Source organism: Leopardus geoffroyi, chromosome B3 (assembly GCF_018350155.1).
Source record: "Leopardus geoffroyi isolate Oge1 chromosome B3, O.geoffroyi_Oge1_pat1.0, whole genome shotgun sequence".
NCBI classification, from domain to species: domain Eukaryota; kingdom Metazoa; phylum Chordata; class Mammalia; order Carnivora; family Felidae; genus Leopardus; species Leopardus geoffroyi.
Genome location: NC_059337.1, coordinates 118720480 through 118744212, shown reverse-complemented (window position 1 = coordinate 118744212; position 23733 = coordinate 118720480). Strand labels below are relative to the sequence as shown.

The following is a 23733-nucleotide window of genomic DNA, read 5'->3' as shown; positions in this document are numbered from 1 at the left end:
ACAACATGGATGGATCTAGAGTATAATGCTGGTGGAACAAGTCAGTCAGAGAAAAACAAATACCATGTGATCTCACTCATATGTAGAATTTAAGAAATGAAGGAAACAAAAAAGATTTAAAAATCAGACTCTTTAACTATAGAGATCAAACTGATGGTTACCAGAGGGGATGGTGAAATAGAAGGGGATTACGAGTGTCCTTACTGGGGCACGTGGGTGGCTCAGTCACTTGAATGTCCCACTGTTGATTTTGGCCTAGGTCATGATCTCGCAGTTGGTGAGATCCAGCCTGGTCAGGCTCTCTGCTGTGTGTGGAGCCTGCTTGGGATTCTCTCTCCCTCTCTCTCTCTGCCCCTTCCCCTACTTGCATACTCTATCTCAAAAGCAATAAATAAACTTAAATAAAAGTACAGTTACCATGATAAGTACTGGGTAATGTATAGAATTGTCATATCACTATGTTGTACACCTGAAGCAAATATAATACTGCATGTTAACTATACTGGGATTGAAATTAAAAAAAATAACTAATTAGAACATTACTAAAACTTTTAAGTCCCCATGTGAACTTTTCCCTGTTATGTCCCCCTTTCTTTTACCTCAGTAACACTGCTCTTAATTATGTTTATCATTCTTTTATTTTCTTTAGTTTTGTTAATTATGTATGTATCCTTGATGTTATCTTGTTTAGTTTTGCATATTTTTGAGAGGCAGTGTAATGTCAGAAAACTAAGAACACAGATTCTTATGCCAGGTGGTTCTGCCACCATGTAATTTGGGCAAATTACTTCTCTGTGCCTGCTTCTTCATGTATGAAAAAAGAGATTAAAAATAGAATTTACTTGGGCCACCTGGTGGTTCAGTTGGCTGGGCATCTGACTCTTGATATTGGCTCAGGTCATGATCCCAGGATCGAGGGATTGAGCCCCCAGCCCCGCATCTGGCTCTGCGCTGTCCGCTCACTTTGTCTCTCTCTCTGCCACCCCGCACGTGTGTGCATGTTCTCTTTCTCTCTCTCTCAAAATAAATAAATAATCTTAAAAAATATAGAATTTACCTGATAGTGCTGTTTTGAGGATTAAATGAATCATTACCTGCAATGTGTACAGTGCCTGTTATATAGGTGATATTTTCTCAGTGTTGTTAGTATGTATATAAATGAATCATAATATAAGCAATTTGCTCCCTTCTTTCAACATTGTGATTGTGAGATTCATCCATGTTACATGCTGTAGATCATTCCTTTTTACTTCTCTTACTCTTGATTAATTTATTTTTTGAGATTTATTTTTTATCAAGGTATCATTTTTACTTCTGCAGGGTATTCTAATGTGTGAGTATTCTGTATTTCTTCTCTGAATGGATAATTAGATTCTAGTGTTATTTTACTGTTACAACAAACAGTGCTACATAGATATTATGTTGCATACCTTTTTGTACACCTGTGTGAGAATTTCTCTAGAATGTAGACCTAGAAATGGAATTAGTAAAATTGTAAAGGAATATGTGTTTTCAAGTTTCCTAGGCAATGCCAGATTACTTTTCAAAATGGTTGCACCAATTTATGCTCCTATTAAGGGAATAAGAATGCTTTTGCTCCATGTTTTATTATTTGATTATTTAATATTTGCTAAACTGACAGAGGTAAAATGACATATGGTGTTTTGATTTGCATATTCCTGATTACTCAGAAAAGTGATACTTATGCAGTCTTTCTGAGTAGTCCATTCTAATGTAAACAGCCACTATAGAAAGCCTTGTATTATTATAGAGTTACTCTTATTAAAATATTTTTATATTAAAATAATCCAACTTCATTACCGTAAAACTAACTACATATGCCACATTGATAAGCCATTGTTAGAAATTATACTTTTTGTGCCATTAATTCTTGGTCTTTTTAGTTTCATTATGTTTTTCCAACAGATAAGACCATTTCCAGCTTGTGGCTCACCATGTGAATCAATTACTGTTCCTTATTGTATATTAGAGAATTTTTGTTTGTTTAAAGACATAATAGTAGTATACCTTACATGACTGAACTGGCCATAGAAGATTCTTTTAGGAATTTTAACCTCCTTAGTTGTTGAGAACATGTCAGATGAACCTTTGCTTACTAGTTAAGTTTTTCTTAACAGAGAATCAGTTTAGAATGCTTTCCTTTATTTGGGGTTTTATTTTGCCATTCTCTGTATGTGATGTTTTTAGGGGGCATTTAGGAGTTAATCCTATAATTAGTCTCTTCCCTTTCATGCCGGCTTCCTGTGGTTAGGGACAGTTATTTCTTAACAATCTGTAAACTTGCACATGAAACTCTTACTATAGTAGTATTCACACAGTGGATGCCTGATATTTATTATATCTTCTTGTTCTTTATTCTTCCCTGTGTAGAGCAAATTACTCTAAAATGTGCATGTAATCCATCATACATTCATACACTTAGGCAGTGTTGAAGAAATTTATTTATTTTGTCAAGCATGAAGTTAAATTGCCATGAAATATAGGACAGTTCAGCTGATCTTTTGATTGGTACTGTAGATAAGACTTCCTGTTTGAAACAGTTGATCTGTTAGTTTGTGTTTAATTTCAGCATTAATAGTGGGATCTCATATACCTGTCTCCCATTTAAATAGACTTAATGTGATTTCAACAGATACTGTATCAGTGAACAGTGCATTTTCTAGAGCTGTTAAGGAAATCAGATTCAGGAGCACTTCTACTATTAACCATCTGGATCCAGTTCACCATCATCTGTTGTATTATTATAGTAGCCTCCTAATTGTCTCCCTAACCTCATGCTTTTTCCCTTCAATCCATTCTTTTTTGTTTTTAAGTGAATAATTCAGTGGTATTTATTAGTACATTCACAGTGTTGTACAACCACCACCTCTGTTTCCAAAACATTTTTTGTTCATTCATTTTATTTTTTTATGTATAATTTCCATAGTGTTATATTAATTTCAGGTGTACAGTATACTGATTCAGCAATTCCATACATTACTCAGTGCTCAATATGATAAGTGTACCCTTAATCCCCTTTATTTGTTTCACCCATCCCCCTACCATCTCCCCTCTGATAGCCACCAGTTTGTTCTCTGTATTTGAGACAAGGTTTTTTGTTTGTCTTCTTTTTTCTTGGTTTGTTTATTTTCTTTCTTAAATTTCACATATGAGTGAGATAATATGATATTTGTGTTTTTCTGACTGACTTATTTCATTAGCTTTGTATTCTCTAGGGTCCATGTTGTTGCAAATGGCAAAATTTCATTCTTTTTTATGACTGAGTAGTATTCCATTGTACACATATACCGTATCTTTATCCATTCATCTATTCATGGACACTTGGGTTGCTTCCATTATCTTGGCTATTGTAATAATGCTGCAGTAAACATAAGGGTGCATGTATTTTTTGAATTAGTGTTTTCATTTCCCTTTTTTTTTTTTAAGGTTATTTATTTTGAGAGAGAGCGCACACAGACGTGCAAGCCAGGGAAGGGCAAAGGGAGAGAATCCCAAGCAGGCTCTGTACTGTCTGCTCAGAGCCTGATGTGGGGCTCGATCCCATGAACTGTGAGATCATGACCTGAGCTGAAATCAAGAGTTAGATGCTCAACCGAGCTGCCCAGGCACGCCAAAGTTTGCATTTCCTTTGGGGAAATTTGCAGTAGTGGAATTACTGGATCATATGGTAATTCTATTTTTAACATTTTAAGGAACCTCCATACTCTTTTCAACAGTGGCTGTAGCAGTTTACTTATAAAACTCACTTGAGACCTAAAGACACATGCAGATTGAAAGGGAAGGGGTGAAAAAACATTCCTCATGCAAATGGAGGTAGAAAGAAAACTGGGGTAGCAATACTTATATAAGCAAAATAGAATGTAAAACAAAGAATGTAACAGGAGACAAAGAAGGATACTGTAATCATAAAGGGAACAATCCAACAAGAGTATGTAACAATTATAAATGTTTATACACCCAACATGGAAGCACCTAAATACATAAAGCAACTATTAACAGACATAAAGGAAGAAATTAACAGTAATGCAATAATAGTAGGGGAGTTTAACCTCCACTTACATCAATGGATAGTAGTCATCCAGACAGAAAATCAACAAGGAAATAGTGGCTTTGACTGACACATTGGACCAGATGGATCTAACAAATACAGTCAAAACATTCCATCCCAAAACAGGAGTATACACATTCTTTTCAAGTGCACCTGGAACATACTATAGAATAGATTATGCTGGCCCACAAAACAATTTTCAACAGATTCAAAAAAACTGAAATCCTATTCATGCATCTTTTCTTAAAAATTTTTTTTAACGTTTATTTATTTTTGAGAGAGAAAGAGACACACAGAGTACGAGCAGGGGAGGAGTAGAGGGGAAGACGAAGAATCTGAATCAGGCTCCAGGCTGCACACTGTCAGCACAGAGGCCAGTGCGGGGTTCAAACTCATAAATCGCGAGATTGTGACCTGAGCCTAAGTCAGCGCTTAACCGACCGAGCCACCCAGGTGCCCCATCATGCATCTTTTCTGATCACAACATTATGAAACTAGGAATCAATCACAAGGAAGAAAAAAAAAAACTGGAAAGATCCCAAATACGGGAATCTAAAGAACATGCTATAAACAATGAATGGTTCCACCAAGAAATCAAAAAGGAAATCTTCAATCCATTCTCTTTTTTTTTTTTTAATTTTTGTTTACTTTTGAGAGCGAGAGAGAGAGAGTGAGTGTGAACAGAGGAGGGGCAGAGAGAGAGGGAGACACAGAATCCGAAGACAGCTCAGAGCCTGACACAAGGCTCAAACCCACAAACTGTGCGATCATGACCTGAGCCAAAGTCGGACACTTAACTGACTGAGCCACCCAGGCATCCCTCTTCAATCCATTCTTAACCCAGCAGCCAATTGCAAAACAAGTTCTATTTAGAACCTTGAATGACTTCCCATTTCTCTCAGAGGAAGAATCAATGTTTAGCCAAAGGACCCTATATGACTTTGCCCTGTGTAACCATTTGGTCTCCTCTCTCCTACTCTATTGTCTTCATTTTGCACTGAACACACTGACCTCCTTTCTTTTTTGTCAGACACTCGAGACAAGCCAGCCCCTCAGGAGCTTCACACTGATTATTTTCTTTTTCTGGAACTCTCATCCTGTTCATATAGCTCACTTTTTTAGCTCCTTCAGTTCTTTGCTCAAATGTTACTTTCTTAACTTAAAACTTTATCCCTGCCTCCAGCACTTCTGATCCCCCTCTTAACGCTGTTCATCTTTTTGTGTATAGCACTTACCATCTTCTAACATACTAGTCAGTGGTGTGCTAGTAAATGTGTCACTACTAGTTCTCTGTGTAGTTGTAGCTTGAAGGATGGTTGATGTTTCGGTTTGTGCTAATGACTAAGGTCAAAGTGAAACAATGAAGGTGTATGTCAACATTTCCCTGGCATGTTGATGATGTGAGAAACTTCTTTGCTGAATTGGATAGTAGTTTTCAATTACTAGAAGAATATGTTCTCCATTTTTGTGTAGTTCATAATGTAATGGTTCTAGACAGCACACACTTTGAATTTAGTCAACATTAACATTTTCTCCATCAATTTCTTAGATCCGGACATTAATAAAACAATCATTCAAGCTATGATTAGTAGGTTTTGCCAAATTCCGTGGTGTAAATACTTCCACTATGGCTGATTTCAAGCCACCAACATGAAGTCACTGAATATGATGTTGTGGAGATACAGAATAGCCTAGCATTACATACTTTTTCCACATACAGATACAAAATCATAAATAACTTCAGGAGCATAAATAATAAAATGTAATAAAATGATCAGGAAGTGATAAGTTTTTAGTATTTATTACCTTTGTTTTAAATAACTTATTTAGGGGGCACCTGAATGGCTCAGTCAGTTAAGCGTCCAGTCTCAGCTCAGGTCATGATCTCATGGTTTGTGAGTTTGAGCGCCACATTGGGCTCTGTGCTGACAGCTCAGAGCCTGGAGCCTGCTTCGGATTCTCCCTTTCTCTCTTCCCCTCCCCTGCTCATGCTCATGTGAGCATGCGTGCTCTATCTCTCTGAAAAATAAACCTTTAAAAAATAATAAAATATACAGGGGTAGCCGCATGAAGGTAAGTAGCAGACCTATCTACTGAAACTTGGCAGGCCAGAAGGAGTGGCGGGAAATATTCAGTGTTGTGAATAGGAAAAATATACAGCTAAGATTCCTTTATCCAGCGAGACTGTCAATTGAGAATGGAAGGAAAGACAAAGGTTTTCCCAGATAAACAAAAACTGAAGGAGTTAATCACCACTAAACCAGCCCTACAAGAGATCCTAAGGGGGACTCTTTGGATTGTTGCAAAGACTACAAAGGACCAGAGAAATCACTACAAGCATGAAACCTACAGATAATACAATGACACTAAATCCATATCTTTTAATAATAACACTGAATGTAAATGGACTAAACGCTCCAATAAAAAGACATAGGGTATCAGAATGGATAAAAATCAAGACCCATCTATTTGCTGTCTACAAGAGACCCATTTTAGACCTGAGGACACCTTCAGGTTGAAAGTCAGGGGATGGAGAACCATGTAACATGCTACTAGAAGTCAAAAGAAAGCTGAAATAGCCATACTTATATCAGACAAACTAGATTTTAAACTAAAAGACTATAACAAGGGATAAGGAAGGGCATTATATTATAATTATGGGGTTTATCCACCAAGAAGAGCTAACAATTATAAATTTTTATGCACCCAATTTGGAAGCCCCAAATATTTAAAACAATCACAAACATAAGCAATCTTATTGATAGGAATGCGGTAATTGCAGGTTACTTTAATACTCCACTTACAACAATGGACAGATAATCTAGGCAGAAAGTCAATAAAGAAACAATGTCTCTGAATGATACACTGGACCAGATGGACTTGACAGGTATATTCAGAACTTTATATCCAAAAGCAGCAGAATATACACATTCTTCTCAAGTGCACATGGAACATCCTCCAAGATAAGATCACATACTGGGTCACACAATAGCCCTCAATAAATATAAAATAATTGAGATCATACCATGCACATTTTCAGATCACAGTGCTTTGAAACTTGAAATCAACTACAGGAAAAAGCCTGGAAAACCTCCAAATGCATGGAGGTTAAACATCTTACTAAAGAATGAATGGGTAAACCAAGCAATTAAAGAAGAAATTAAAAAATATATGGAAACAAGTGAAAATGAAAATGAAAGTCCAAACCCTTTGGGATGCAGCAAAGGCAGTCCTAAGAGGAAAATACATTGCAATCCAGACCTATCTCAAAAAACAAGAAAAATCTAAAATACAAAATTTAACAGCACACCTGAAGGAACTAGAAGCAGAACAGCAAATAAACCCCAAGGCCAGCAGAAGAAGAGAAATAATAAAGATTAGAGCAGAAATAAAAAATATAGAATCGAAAAAAAGAGTAGAACAGATCAATGAATATCAGACAAACTAGATTTTAAACTAAGAATGAAATGAAACTAAGAGGTGGTTTTTTGGAAAAAAATAAAATAAAATTGATAAACCCCTAGCCAGACTTCTCAAAAAGAAGAGAGAGGACCCAAATAGATAAAATCACAAGTGAAACTGGACTTATCACACCTAGCCCCTCAGAAATACAAACAATTATCAGAGAATATTAGGAAAAATTATGTGCCAACAAACTGGATAACCTGGAAGAGAGGGACAAATTCCTAGATACCCACACACTACCAAAACTCAAACAGGAAGAAATAGAATATTTGAACAGACCCATAACTAGTGAAGAAATTGAATCAGGTATCAAAAATCTCCCAACAAATAAGAGTCCTAGGTCAGATGGCTTCCTAGGGGAATTCTACAAGACATTTAAAGCAGAGTTAATACCTATCCTTCTCAATCTGTTCCAAAAAATAGAAATGGAAGGAAGGGTTCCAGACTCATTCTATGAAGCCAGCATTACTTTGATTCCCAAACCAAAGACTCTACTAAAAAGGAGATTTAGATGCCAATATCTCTGATGAATCTGGATGCAGAAATTCTCAACAAGGTACTAGTAAAGTGAATTCAACAGCGTATAAAAAGAATTATTCACCATGATCAAGTGGTATTCATTCCTGGGCTGCAAGCCTGGTTCAATATTTGCAAATCAATCACTGTGATACATCGCATGAATAAAAGAAAGGATAAGAACCATATGATCCTGTCAATAGAGGAAGAAAAAGCATCTGACAAAATACAGCATCCTTCCTTAATAAAAACCTTCAAGAAAGTTGGGATAGAAGGAACATACCTAAACATCATAAAAACCATATATGAAAAGCCCACAGCTAATATCATCCTCAATTGGGAAAAACTGAGAGCTTTCCCCCTAAGACCAGGAACATGACAGGGATGTCCACTCTCACCACTGTTGTTTAACATAGTGTTGGAAGTCCTAGCCTTAGCAGTCAGACAACAAAATGAAATAAAAGGCATCCACATTGGCAAAGAAGAAGTCAAACTTTCACTTTTTACAGACAACATGATACTCTACATGGAAAACCCGAAAAAGGCTCCACCAAAAAGCTGATAGAACTGATACATGAATTCAGCAAAGTCACAGGATACAAAATCAGTGTACAGAAATCAGTTGCATTTCTATACACCAATAATGAAGCAATAGAAAGAGAAGTCAAGAAATCAGTCCCATTTACAATTGTACCAAGAACCATAAAATACCTAGGAATAAACCTAACCAAAGATGTAAAACATCTGTATGCTGAAAACTATAGAAGACTTATGAAGAAAATTGATGAAGAAGACTGAAAGAAATGGAAAAACATTCCATGCTCATGGATTGGAAGAATAAATATTATTAAAATGTCAATACTACCCAAAGTAATCTACACATTCAATTCAATCCCAATCAGAATTGCACCAGCATTCTTCTCAAAGCTAGAACAAACCTAAAATTTGTGTGGAACCACAAGAGACCCCAAATAGCCAAAGTAATATTGAAGGAGAAACCCAAAGTGGGAGGCATCACAGTCCCAGACTTTAGCCTCTACCACAAAACTGTAATCATCATGACAGTGTGGTATTGGCACAAAAACAGACACGTAGACCAGTGGAAAAGAATAGAGAACCTAGAATTGGACCCACAAATGTATGGCCAACTAATCTTTGACAAAGCAGGAAAGAGTATCCAATGGAAAAAAGACAGTCTTTTTAGCAAATGGTGCTGGGAGAACTGGACAGCAACCTGCAGAGGAATGAAACTAGACCACTTTCTTACACCACACACAAAAATAAAATAGATGAAAGACCTAAATGTGAGACCGGAAATCATCAAACCTCTAGAGGAGAAAACAGGCAACAACCTCTTTGACCTCAGCCACAGCAACTTCTTGCTCTACACGTCTCCAAAAGCAAGGGAATTAAAAGCAAAAATGAATATTGGGACCTCATCAAGACAAAAAGCTTCTGCACTGCAAAGGAAACAATCAACAGAACTAAAAGGCAACCAATGGAATGGGAAAAGATATTTGCGAATGACATACCAGATAAAGGATTAGTATCCAAAATCTATAAAGAACTTACCAGACTTAACACCCAAAAAACAAATAATCCAGTGAAGAAAAGGGCAGAAGACATGAATAGACTCTTTTCCAAAGAAGACATCCAGATGGCCAACAGACACATGAGAAGATACTCAACGTCACTCATCATCAGGGAAATAGAAATCAAAACCACACGGAGGTACCACCTCACACTGGTCAGAGTGGCTAAAATTAACACCTCAGGAAACTACAGATGCTGGCAAGAATGTGGAGAAATGGGAACCCTCTTACACTGCTGGTGGGAATGCAAACTGGTGCAGCCACTCTGGAAAACAGTATGGAAGTTTCTCAAAAAATTAAAAATAGAACCCTATGACCCAGCAATAGCACTACTAGGAATTTATCCAAAGGATACAGGAGTGCTGATTCATAGGGATACATGTACCCCAATATTTATAGCACTTGCAGCAATAGCCAAACTATGGAAAGAGCCTAAATGTCCATCAATTGATGAATGGATAAAGAAGATGTGGTTTATATATACAATGGGCTACTACTTGGCAATGAGAAAGAATGAAATCTTGCCATTTGCAGCAATGTGGATGGAACTAGAGGGTATTATGCTAAGTGAAATAAGTCAGTCAGAGAAAGGCAGATATCATATGTTTTCACTCATACGTGGAACTTGAGAAACTTAACAGAAGACCATGGGGGAAGGGAAGGGGAAAAAAATAGTTAAAACAGAGAGGGAGGGAGACAAACCATAGGAGATGCTTAAATACAGAGAACAAACTGAGAGTTGATGTGGGGGGCAGGGGAGAGGGGAAAATGGGTGATAGGCATTGAGGAGGCACTTGTTGGGATGAGCATGGGTGTTACATGTAAGCAATGAATCATAGGAATCTACCCCCAAAACCAAGAGCACACTGTACACACTGTATGTTAGCTAATTTGATAATAAATTGTATTTTTAAAAATAAAAAATAATAAAATAAAATAACTTATTTAGGGGCGCCTGGATGGCTCAGTTGGTTAATTATCTGGCTCGTGATTTCGGCTCAGGTTATGATCTCACAGTCTGTGGGATGGAACCCTGAGTCGGGCTTGCACTGACAGCACGGAGCCTGCTTGGGATTCTCTTTCCCTTGTGTGCTTTCTCTCCTTTCTCAAGAGAAATAAACTTTAAAATTTTTTAATAATTTATTTTATTATATGATGTATAATTTAATTTTTAATAAAGGCTGTGTTTAATACCCAGTTTGCAAACATGCTGAAAACTTATTTGATCTTATCTGTAAGTAATCTGCCTACTTACTTTCTATCTTCATAGAGGCAGGCTTTTTTGTTCTTTTTATTGCTTTATGGCATGGTAGATAGTCAATAAATACTTATTAATAAGTTTTAATTAAAATATTCAAGGTTTTGTAATATGTAAATTAAAATTTACATGAACAAATGTCTACGGGATGCTGAGTAAAACAAATCTTATCTTCAAATAAATGTGAAACCTCTTTTCTCTTTTTTTAATAATTTTACCCTTTTTTTATTAAAAAAATTTTTTTGTAATGTTTCTTTATTTTTGAGAGAGAGAGACAGAGCGCGAGCCAGGGAGGGGCAGAGAGAGGGAGACACAGAATCCAAAGCAGGCTCCAAGCTGTCAGTACAGAGCCCGACGCGGGGCTTGAACCCACGAACTGAACCGCGAGATCATGACCTGAGCCGAAGTCGGATGCTCAACCAACTGAGCCACCCAGGCGCGCCAGCACCCGCCTCTTGATTTCAGCTCTAGTCATGATCTCACGGTTGTAAGAATGAGCCCAGCATCAGGCTCCACACCCAGAGTTTGCTGTTATAATTGTAAAGCTTTGATGGTTGTAAAAATGTTACGTAGAAATAGGAAAATCAGGGGGAAGAGCTTGATTGAAAGGAAACATGAATTTGATTTGAAGACATCTGAGGTGGAGTTGGGAGTACATGACTGTAATTCACACCAAAAAATCAGGGCTAGGTATTAACTTTCTATGATATATATAAATATTATGCTTAAAATTAGTTGACTTTTAACCCATTAAAAAAAATCTGAGTATAATCTTTGAATTCAAGGAAGAAAAGATATAGCTTCAAACTTAAATATTGACAGGGACATTTAAATTTTGCTAATAAGGTGAATTACATTGATTTTTGAATGTTACTTAACTGCATTTCTTAGAAAAACTCCATGTAGTCATGATGTATTGTCCTTTTAATGTTTTGTTTGGTTTGATTTGCTAAAATTTTGTTTAGAATTTTTGCATGTATGCTCATGAGAGATACTGGTCTATAGCTTTTTTTTTTTTTTAATGTATGTTTATTTTGAGAGAGAGAGCATGAACACACACATGTGAGCCGGGGGAGGGGTGGAAAGAGAGGTAGAGAGAGAATTCCAAGTGGGTTCCATGCTGTCAGCACAGAGCCTGACTTGGGGCTCAATCTCAGGAACTGTGAGCCTCTGGGACGCAGTAAAGGTGGTCATAAGAGGAAAGCATAGATCTCAGGTACACAACATAACCTTACGCCTTAAAGAGCTGGAAAAAGAACAGCAAATAAAACCCAAAACCAGCAGAAGACAGGAAATAATAAAGATTAGAGCAGAAATTAATGCTATTGAAACCAAAAAAAAAACCCAAAAAACAAAAAAACAATAGAACAGATCGATGAAACCAGAAGCTGGTTCTTTGAAAGAATTAATAAAATTGATAAATCACCAGCCAGTTTGATCAAAACGGAAAGGACCAAAATAAATAAAATCAAGAATGGAAGAGGAGAGATCACAACCAATACAGCAGAAATAAAAACAATAATAAGAGAATATTATAAACAATTATATGCCAATAAAATGGGCAATCTGGAAGAAATGGACAAATTCCTAGAAACATATACACTACCAAAACCAAAACAGGAGGAAATAGAAAATTTGAACAGACCCATAACCAGTAAAGAAATCAAATTAGTAATCAAAAAATCTGCCAAAAAACGAGTCCAGGGCCAGATGGCTTTCCAGGGGGATTCTACCAAACATTTAAGGAAGAGTTAACACCTATTCTCTTGAAGCTGTTCCAAAAAAATAGAAATGGAAGGAAAACTTCCAAACTTATTCCATGAAGCCAGCATTACCTTGATTCCAAAACCAGACAAAGGCCCCACTAAAAAGGAGAACTATAGACCAATTTCCCTGATGAACAAGGATGCAAAAGTCCTCAACAAGATATTAGCCAACCGGCTCCAACAATGCATTAAAAAAAATTATCCACCACAACCACATGGGATTTATACCTGGGATGCAGGGCTGGTTCAATATCCGCATAACAATTAACGTGATTCATCACATCAATAAAAGAAAGGACAAGAACCATATAATCCTCTCAATAGATGCAGAGAAAGCATTTGACAATATACAGCATCCTTTCTTGATAAAAACCCTCAAGAAAGTAGGGATAGAAGGAGCGTACCTCGAGATCATAAAAGCCATATATGAACGACCCAACGCTAATATCATCCTCAATGGGGAAAAATTGAAGGCTTTCCCCCTAAGGTCAGGAACATGACAGGGATGTCCATTCTCGCCACTGTTATTCAACATAGTATTGGAAGTCTTAACGTCTGCAATCAGACAACACAAAGAAATAAAAGGCATCCAAATCAGCCAGGAGAAGACCAAACTTTCACTCTTCGCAGATAACATGATACTCTACATGGAAAACCCTAAAGATTCCACCAAAAAACTGCTAGAACTGATTCATGAATTCAGCAAAGTTGCAGGATATAAAATCAATGCACAGAAATTGGTTGCATTTCTATACACCAACAATGAAGCAACAGAAAGAGAAATCAAGGAATCGATCCCATTTACAGTTGCACCAAAACCCATAAAATACCTAGGGATAACTCTAACCAAAGAGGTGAAAAATCTATACACTGAAAACTATAGGAAGCTTATGAAAGAAATTGAAGAAGACACAAAAAAATGGAAAAAGATTCCATGCTCCTGGCTCGGAAGAACAAATACTGTTAAAATGTCGATACTACTACCCAAAGCAATCTACATATTCAATGCAATCCCTATCAAAATAACACCAGCATTCTTCTCAGAGCTAGAAAGAACAATCCTAAAATTTGTATGGAACCAGAAAAGACCCCAAATAGCCAAAGCAATCTTGAAAAAGAAAACCAAAGCAGGAGACTCTTATTAACCTGATAGAAGAATTTGAGAAATATTCATCCCCCCCCCCCCGCCCTTCAATATTTTGGTAACAGTTTGCATAGAATTGGTATGATTTCTTTTTTTTTTTTTTTTAATTTTTTTAATCTTTATTTTTGAGAGAGAGAGAGAGAGACAGAGACAGAGTACAAGCAGGGGAGGGACACAGAGAGAGGGAGACACAGAATCCAAAGCAGGCTCCAGGCTCTGAGCTGTCAGCACAGAGCCTGACGCAGGGCTGGAACTCACAAGCTGTGAGATCATGACCTGAGCCAAAGTTGGACACCCAACCGACTGAGCCACCCAGATGCCCCATAGAATTGGTATGATTTCTTAAATGTTTGGTAGAATTCATCAGTGAATCCATAGCCCAGGAGTTATCTTTGTGGAAAGATTTTTAACTATAAATACAATTTCATTAATAGGTTAGGTATAGGACTGTTTATGTTATCTATTTCGTCTTAAGTGAGCTGTGGTAGTTTGGCACTTGCAAGGTATTTTTCCATGTTATCAATGAATTTGTTAGCCTAAACTTGTTCATAATATTCCCTTATTATTCTTTTCTATAGTGATGACATTCTTTCATTCTTGATATTGGTCATTTGTATCTTTTTACCCCCTGATCAGTGTGGCTACAGGTTTATCAGTTTTGTTGATCTTCTCAAAGAATAATCTTTTGGTTTCCTTTTTTCTGTTTTTATTTTCCTACTTTTTACTGCTTTCTGTTCTGATCTCTACTCTTTCCTTTTTTCTGCTTACTTTGCACTTCTTTGTCCCTTTAGTTTCTATAGGTGGAAGCTTAGGACATGGTTAAGTAAGACCTTTCTTTTAAAAACAAAAAGTACAGACATTTTTGGGCACCTGGGGAGCTCAGTCAGTTAAGCGTCCACATTTGGCTCAGGTCATGATCTCATGGTTTATGAGTTCAAGTGCAGAACCTGATAGTGCAGAGCCTGCTTGGAATTCACTCTCTCTCCCTCTCTCTCTCTGTGTCCTTCCCCTCCCTCCCTCCCTCCCTCCCTCTCTCTCTCTCTCTCTCAAAATAAATAAATAAGCTTATAAAAATAGATATTTAGTGCAGGGTTTCTCAATAGTGGCACTATTGACATTTTAAGCTAGATGATTCTTTGTTGTGGGGCTGTCCTATAGGATGTTTAGCAGTGTCCCTGGCCAATACCCACTAGATGCCAATAACACCTCCCTGGGAACAACCAAAAATATTTCCAGATATTGACAAATGTGTCCAGATACGCAGTGAATGTCCCTGGTTGAAAAGCACTGGTTTAGTGCTATCTTGCTAAGTATTGCTTTTGCAGCATCCTGTAAATTTTTATAGATTGTGTTTTCATTTAGTCCAAAATACTTTCTGAATTCCCTTTTGATTTGTACTTTGACCCATGGGCTATTTTGAAATGTAGTTTACACATATTTGGTGATTTAATTCCATTGTTGTTAGACATCATACTTTGTATGATTCCTTTTAAATTTGAGAGTTGTTTTATGGCCCAGAACATGGTCTATGTTGCTAAATGTTCCACATGCACTTCAGAAGAATGTATAATCTGTTATCATTGGATAGAAGAATTCTATAAATGTCAATCAGATCATGTTGGTTGATACTGTTGTTCAAGTTTTGCTGTTTATATCCTTGCTGATTCTGCCTACTTATTCTACTGGTTATTGAGAAGGGAATGTACAGCCACTCCAGCTTTATTTTGACTACTATTAATGTGGTGTATTGATTTTTGTCTTTTTACTTTTAATCTATTTGTGTCTTTATGTTTAAAATAGGTTTACTGTGGGGGTGCCTGGGTGGCTCAGTTGGTTAAGCGTCCCACTTTGGCTCAGGTCATGATCTCGCAGTTCATGGGTTCCAGCCCTGCATTGGGCTCTGTGCTGACAGTTCGGAGCCTGCTTCAGATTCTGTGTCTCCCTCTCTCTCTGCCTCTCCCCTGATCATGCTCTGTCTCTCTGTCTCTCAAAAATAAACATTAAAAAAATTTTTTTAATTAAAAAAAGTATGTTTACTGGAGACAGCATATAATTGGATCTTGCTATTTTATCCATTAATGAAGAGCTAGTTGGTCTGTTTGACTACTGGATAGCTAGTGTCACTGTTTACGGTGCTGTCTTCTCTAACTCGTCTATTCCTGATCTCACCTGGAATATTTCGAGATGGGGACCCACATGGTGGACAGAATGGAGAGTTATTGCATCTTCCTCTTTGGACCAGGCAGTTGCCCACAAAGGGAGGGCAACCCTCTGAGAACCATGTAGGGAGCCAACAGGTGTGCCTGAGAGAGATGGGACTTTGGAATCTGACTTGCATTGTTACTGGCCAATCAAAACCTTCACTGGCCTTAGTACTCTGTTAAACTGGGTATTAACCTATTAGTTGTTGAGTTGTGGAAGGTGAAGTGATGGATAGGAGAGAAATCTAGCACAGTGGCTATTTACTATCTAGAATGTAAGCATTGCAAAAATGTAATCACTGGTATGGCTGTATGTATTAGTACATACTGGCCAATTATGTAGTGCGTGCACTTCTTACCATGTTTCAGTAAGCTGAGTTTAATTCTGTTTACTGCATCCTACCTTCTATTAGGGAAAAAGAGGAAAATGAAGAGACATTCACAGGAAAAATTACACCTATAATGACTGTCTATCATTGCTCTGACCTCTCCCCCAAGAGAAGCCTATACACATCCCTACATGGAAGCCCTATCAGCATCCCCCTCAAATTCAACAATTCATTTTGCTGAGGCCTAACTAAAACTTAGGAGTCATATTTGGATTTCTTTCTCTTCCTTAACATCCATAATCTGTCACCAATTCCTGCCATTGACTTTCCCCATCAAAAGAATCCTGTTGATTCAGCAAAGCTGAGGTTGTTAAACTTACTGCAACAAGGGCAAGCACCACTTTGACAGAGTCTTGGTAGTTAGGGGAAGTCAGGAAAGAGTATTTCTAGGGATTTGAGATTTGTACTCATGTGGTTTAAGGCACGTCCTTCAAGATGGGGAACTGTTTGGGATGGGCAGAGTTTTGACGTGATATTTAGAATTAGTGGACATAATAAGAAAAGGGTCTTGAAGCAATTTGTTATCCTGTCAGGAGACCTGTTTGCTCTAATGCACACACTGTTTGCCCAGATAAGTTAGTTTGCAAGAATTTCTTGGAGCAAACAGTGAAGCTAATTACTGGTTTAGTCTTATCACCCTGGGCAAAAGAAAATTTCCTGCAGCAGATATATCATGTTGACTCAATTCTCTTTGCTACTCTTACTTTTAAACTTTTCATTTCCCTTTTTCTAGCTACACCACTACCACTGGCCTAGTTCAAGCTGTTTTCATAAATTGCCTAGACTATTTAAAACTCCTTCTAACTCATTTATAGTCTTTTGCCCTCAGATTTGTTTTCCATACTACCACCAGAATAATCTAACTATGTTGCAATTCTGACCATGTCATTGACGTGTGTAAAACCTTTTAGTGGCTTCTGGTTGTCCATAGGATGAAATCAGTACCTGATCTTTGTCTGCACTCTTCTTGAATTGCTGCCTAGCATTTGATTTCCTGCATCTATTTGTTTGTTGATGCTGTTGCCTCTACCTGGAATATCTTTTCCCTCCTATTGTATGTGGCTAATTTTTGTTCTTCCTTTAAAAGTTAACTCGGGCAATATCTTCTATAGGAAATGTTTCCTGAACCTTGATTGTGCTTCCAGAGCATACTTTGCATAGTGCTATTATTACATTAACCTTTCATGAGGGGAGAGAGCCACCTAAAGGCAAATTGTCTTATTAATTTCTGTATCCACTAGCATCTGCAACAGGGCCCAGCACATAGTAAGTTCTCAGTTTTTACTGACCCAAACAAATTGGGTCAGACAGAAGGGGAGGACTTAAGGGGAGGTAAGAGGTGATGATTTAACTTTAAATTGACGTATTTGAGGCAACACCAATGCACCTAAATAGAGGAATTTGAATATAAGAGTAAGATTATTATTATTGGGAAATCATCACAGTTGGAGTGATGGTTTAAGTTGATTATTTCACCAAGAGTGATAGTATAAACAAGGAAGTACAAATTGAGGACCGATATTTGGGGAATACCCTCAGTGGGTGGGAAAAAGTAGAGGAAGCCCTTAGAGTATCGGCAGCAACAGAGGTGAAGAAGATAAACCAGAGGTGTAGGGTATTGGGGTGGGGAGAGACAACAAGGAAAGAAGTGTACAAAGGAGAGCTGGAATCATGGTGTCAAATTTTGCAGAGCAGTTAAGAATGAGAACTGTGAAGAGATTTTCTACATTTGGCAATTATGTCTAGCTAGTACAATGGGGATGACTTTTTTTTTTTTTAATTTAGTTTGTGGTACAAAGTAAGATTTTTTTTTTTAATTTTTTAACGTTTATTTTTGAGACAGAGAGAGACAGAGCATGAACGGGGGAGGGTCAGAGAGAGGGAGACACAGAATCTGAAACAGGCTCCAGGCTCTGAGCTGTCAGCACAGAGCCCGACGCGGGGCTCAAACTCACAGACCATGAGATCATGACCTGAGCCGAACTTGGCCGCTTAACCGACTGAGCCACCCAGGCGCCCCCAAAGTAAGATTTTTTGTTCTCATTTTTTATACTAACAAAAATATATACTTTACCTGTGTTCAACCAGGACTTTCTCAAGGGGTATGATTTTCTTTATTTGGTAGTAAAGTTTAACTTTTTGGAGGGCCTATAGTAAATGTTACTTTATATTAACAGGTTTTGTATTTTTTCTTGTTGTCTCTTTTGTCTTTGTAAGCAAAATCATTATATATAGATTACTTGAAAACAGAATGTTTGGTCTCTCCCTTGGTTATTTACAAACCATTGGTAGTTACTCATTAAGAAGTAACAAGCAAGATATTATATTTTCATTTTGCCAAGTTCATTTTAGAACTGTTATGATTATATCACTCATTTTCAAAAAATTTTCAGCCACGAAACCCTTCCTTAAACATATATGGAATCCCAATATGTGAATCAGATAAAGTGGAGTTTGTTTGAAGCTGTGACAGGGACCTGATGTCCCTCCTGAATTGAGTGTAGTCTTCTAACTTTGTTCTCTTTATTTCCACAACCAACCAGTGGCACCTGGGTCTCCTCCCTGGAAATCCTAGGGCTACTTAAAGCATAATTTGAAAATCACTGATAAGTAATACTCTCTGTAGAAATGCTGATAACGATTTTAGTACTGAAAGTCACAAGATTTTTTTTTTTTTTTTAATTTTTGAGAGATACAGTATGCACAGGGGAGGGACAGGGAGAGAGCGGTGGGGGGGGGGGGGGGGAGGGCGGGGAGAGAATCCCAAGCAGGCTCCACACTGTCAACACAGAGCCCTAAGCAGGGCTCAAACTCATGAACCATGAGGTCATAACCTGAGCTGAAACCAAGAGTCGGACGCTTAACCAACTGAGCCACTCGGGCCCCAGTCACAAGATATTTAGATTCCAAATCTTGACACTTCTATTCTGTTCTCTTATTGGTCAACAGAATGTACAACAATAAGTAACTGCCCAAAGATGAAATAAATCTATACTAGAGTTATTTAGACAGAGACCATATGTCTTCCTTTAAGGGAAGTTGTCAAGGTGGTTCTTTTGTCAGTGGGAGGCTGGCCTACCATTATCTCTGCATTCTCTTCCAACACCGGTGATTCTCTCTGCTCCTATATGTCTACATTTATCCTACCTGGTAAATATTATCTAATATGATGGGGGTCTATTTTATCTTTTATTTCTTCAAATTTATAGTGGGCCATGTATATGAGAGATCCTGTGTTAAGATGCAGGGGTAGTATTTAAATAAATAAGATACAGTTTACTATTAAGGAAATAGAAAATTGCTGTTAGGTTTGATGAGTGCAGTAAAAGAAGTAATCCAAGGATATTAATGGGAATCATATGAAATGGAAGGACCTAACCCTATCCAGCTAGGGGCTTGTCAAGAAGACAATGCTACTAGCTTCCCTGAAGACTCCCAAGTTGACTCTTCAAAGATGAGTAGACTTTAATCAGAGGCAAATGGGGAAAGGTCTTGCTAGGCAGATGGAGGAACACACAAATAGGCTCTGAAAGAGGGCATGCCTTGTTTGGAGAGTTGTAAGTAGTTTAATGTGGCTGGAGCTTAGCATGTCAGTGGGGATTGGTGAGTGAAGCCAGATGAAAAAGGACTGTGTTTTGCCAAGTTTAGGAATTTGGACTTTATCTGGAAAGTATTGTGAAGCAAGTGAAGGATTTTAAGCTGAGTAATTGCATGGTCAGATTTGTGTTTTATAAAGCACTCTGGCAATAATCAAGAGAACAGATTAGAATGGACCTTTCTTGGAAGCAAAACAACCATTAAGTAATAGACTTTGGCAATAATTTACACAAAAATGTCTGAGGATAGAACTGATGTGGTGGGTGGGGAATGAATTCAAGATATACTAAGGAGGCAAAAGCAGCAGAATTGTTGGTCAGAGAAAGAGTGAATGAGGAGATGACTTTCAGGTGTCTGACCAGGACAACTGAGTGTAGGTTACCCCCCTACGCCTCTTTTTTTGCTAAGAGAAAGAAATTAAGAAGAAAGGAAGCTCTTGGGCTTTTTACCTCAAGATTCTCAGAGTGCCAACTTGAGCAAGGATATAGGTCTTTTTTTATTTTCTTATATTTGTGTATATGTTTTAAAGTATGATACGAGGAAGTAATAACAGGATGTATTGTCAGGAAAGGTTGTGGAATTTTGGGGAGGAATGAGGGGAGCCTATTAGATTAAGGTAGACTCTTATTTAAAGTAGTTTAGGAATGAGTCATCTACTTAAAGGCAAAAGAGTGGACTACCTTTTGTCCAGTCATGTGATTATTTAGTATCTACTTCATATACTCTACAAATCAATTGTGATTTGAGAAAAAATAAATTCATTTTTAGAAAACCCAGGGGTTTTTACATTGCCATTTGTCAGAATTTTTACCTTTTAAGAAGATGTGTGGTAAGATTGGCTTGTCTGTGCGAATTAGCTAATTTAGTAATAGTTCTGGTGTGGCATTATGCATTTTAAAATACAAAATTATTTTCCTCAGAATGCTAACTTTGATTTTTGAAGCTTTTCATTGGTGTCATGTGGGAACTAATGTTCAATTCCTTGCTATTTAACACTCTGACAGAGATGTTTCCTTTTATACCTTTGTCACATCATTTTCAAAAGTTAAGATCTCTTTGAGGCTGGTTGAGGTGGTTAAATCCCTTCAGGGAAAGAATGAACAATGCTGTGCTCCTTAACAGAAAACTGGAGATATTGGTTTCAGATTTTGAGACCTGCTCTGGAAAGGGACACTTATTCATTACATTTATTCATAGGTTCTTGAATGTCCTGTTGTTTTTTATCAGTTAGGTCTTCCTTCCCTGTAGTTTTGTGATTTCTACTGAAGGCATTAGAGAGGTACCTCTTCTAGTAACAAAACCAAAAATGACTATAGTTTAATCCCTTTTAATTTACAGAGTTAATGATGAGACTTGGACCTTTATAATGGAAAGCTATTAGTTTACTTTCATTCTGTAATAATTATAGATATGAAAGTACATTCTGATGTTATACTACTTGCAAGAATTTTTTTTCTTTAGAATAATTTAATCCTAGTAGAACTTCTTCTTTAAGTATGTTTAAAGGAAACTTTATTTTCTTCCTTTTTATAAAACATCTTTATGAAAAGGTGGTTACAGTCCATGCTTTGTTTAATGTTTTCTAATAGTAAGTCAAAAAGGTCCTAAATTTCAGTGTTTAGAAATGGTTTTTTTCCTAATAAGTATGAAAGTTTTCAAAATGTTTTCAGAAATCGTTAGCAGTCTATAATTTGACCTACATGTACAGATTTCCTTATTCAGGAATTAGAATGGATTTGAGGGGTAGATCAATAGGAATATTCATTGGATTATTACAATTAAAATGCTTGAAACTTCTTAGAATAACATCTCTTCAAATCATACAAGTTATTTGAATTAGTATTATAGTTGTTTTTTTGAAAAATGAAATGATTTGTTTGAGCTTAGAGTTACTCTAAGAAGAGGGATACTAATTGCTCATTTTCTATTAAACGAAAATGTTTAATTTGGAACATTAGTTTTTTATCAGCATAGTAATCCAAAGTTTAAATATATGAGAAGATAATAACTTCTTTTTCATATTTCTTTTACTCTGTCTGCAGGTTGTAAAAATTAAAATGAATAAACTACGGCAAAGTTTTAGGAGAAAGAAAGATGTTTATGTTCCAGAGGCCAGTCGTCCACATCAGTGGCAGACAGATGAAGAAGGGGTTCGTACTGGAAAATGTAGCTTCCCAGTTAAGGTAAGAGCTCGTGCTTCTGTAATTCTAGATGTGGAAAAGAATTGATAGTCTATTGTGTGTGAAATCCTATTAATTAGGACAATTAAAAGAGAACCCTCTAAAAATGAATCTCTTCATCTTCTGCTTCAAGGTAGAATTCATAAGGAAAACAATTATAATTAGTGATTTTTTTCTCTTTATATTTAAATAGGAATTTCTGATATATACTCTAGAATCACTACAAATAAGATCATTTCTGATGAAAAACTAATCCTGAAATATCTAAAAATCCCAAATTATTATTATTATTACTATTACTATTATTATTATTATTTTTAATAACAATTTTGAATGGATAGCTTTCCTTGTTTTTGTTTATTTTTGAGAGAGAGTGAGTGAGCACAACAGGGGAGAGACAGAGAGAGGGTGACAGAGGATCTGAAAAAGAGAGCCTGATATGGGACTTGAACTCACAAACCTAGAGATCACAACCTGAGCCAAAAGTCAGACACTTAACAAACTGAGCCACCCAGGTGCTCCCAAGTCCCAAATTATTACAAATGAAATTATTTTGAGTGGTAAATGTTTACTAAGTGGTGGAGCAGAGGGAATAGGGAGTCTGTTTTCTTAAATACAGGCCTGGTGTGTTCTAGAAAATCTTAAAAGAGTTAAATCAAAAGGAATTTTCTCTTTAATCTTATAACTGTTAATCTTACAGAGGTGATTTAAACTAATGCCTTCACCTGTAAGATCAGAAAATGGAAGCTCAAAGAAGTAATAACATAATGAAGATCTAGAGAAGGGGGTGCCATATAGGTGTTTTTTCTTACTATTACTTGACACTCCGAAGAAGGGTCACATTTAAGGTCATGAAAGAAGTGTACATGTTATACTCTTTAGTGAAAAGAAGTAATTTATAATTATATAAGCATGCTATGAGGTGTATTAAGTGTGGATATAAAAAAATAGAAGGAACTAGACCAAAATGTTAATATCTTCCAGAAAAAAATTTAGTCTAATATAAAATGTTAACATATTTCTCTATTTTCTACATATTTTTATGTATACATAGTCTTATTGTGATTTTCTACCATTGATTGAAACATAGCCTGAAGCTTCAGAAAGGAAAAAAATCTATATGACAGAAAAGTGATTTATAGAATATACGTTTTAAATAAATACATGAAAAATATACAAATTTTTCCACAGTCTGTCAATTACTAAGCATTTTCTGGGGTGCCTGGGTGGCTCAAGTTGATTAAGTGTCTTGACTCTTGATTTCAGCTCAGGTATTGATCCCAGGGTCATAGGTTTCCAGACTTAGTAAGGATCCTGCTTTCTCTCTCTTCTCTGTCTGTCTGTCTCTCTCTCTCTCTCTCTCTCTGTCTTTCTCTTTCTCTCCCCCGCCTTCTGTCCCTCTACCCTGCTTGTGCACACAGTCTCTCAAAGAAAAAAAAAAGAAATCCTAATCACTTAGCTTTGCTACTTATTCGCTGAAATGAGTTCTTTTATAGGAATAATAAACTTAAATATTTTATTTTAAAATTTTTGGCATGATATTAAGATATGAAAAA

General features: G+C 36.8%; 1 protein-coding gene across 14 annotated transcripts in view; it reads left to right on the top strand.

The window, feature by feature from the left end:
• Positions 1-23733, top strand: part of NUMB (NUMB endocytic adaptor protein) — a 197935-nt gene that overhangs the window by 96648 nt on the left and 77554 nt on the right. For 13 of the 14 annotated variants that reach the window (XM_045451473.1, XM_045451479.1, XM_045451468.1 and 10 more), the window contains one exon: positions 22040-22180. In XM_045451473.1, the coding sequence (XP_045307429.1) occupies positions 22055-22180 (126 nt within the window). In that variant the 5' untranslated portion in view covers positions 22040-22054. Of the gene's footprint in view, positions 1-19348; positions 19551-22039; positions 22181-23733 lie in introns of those variants that run through there. The other variant, XM_045451478.1, reaches the window with a different exon arrangement.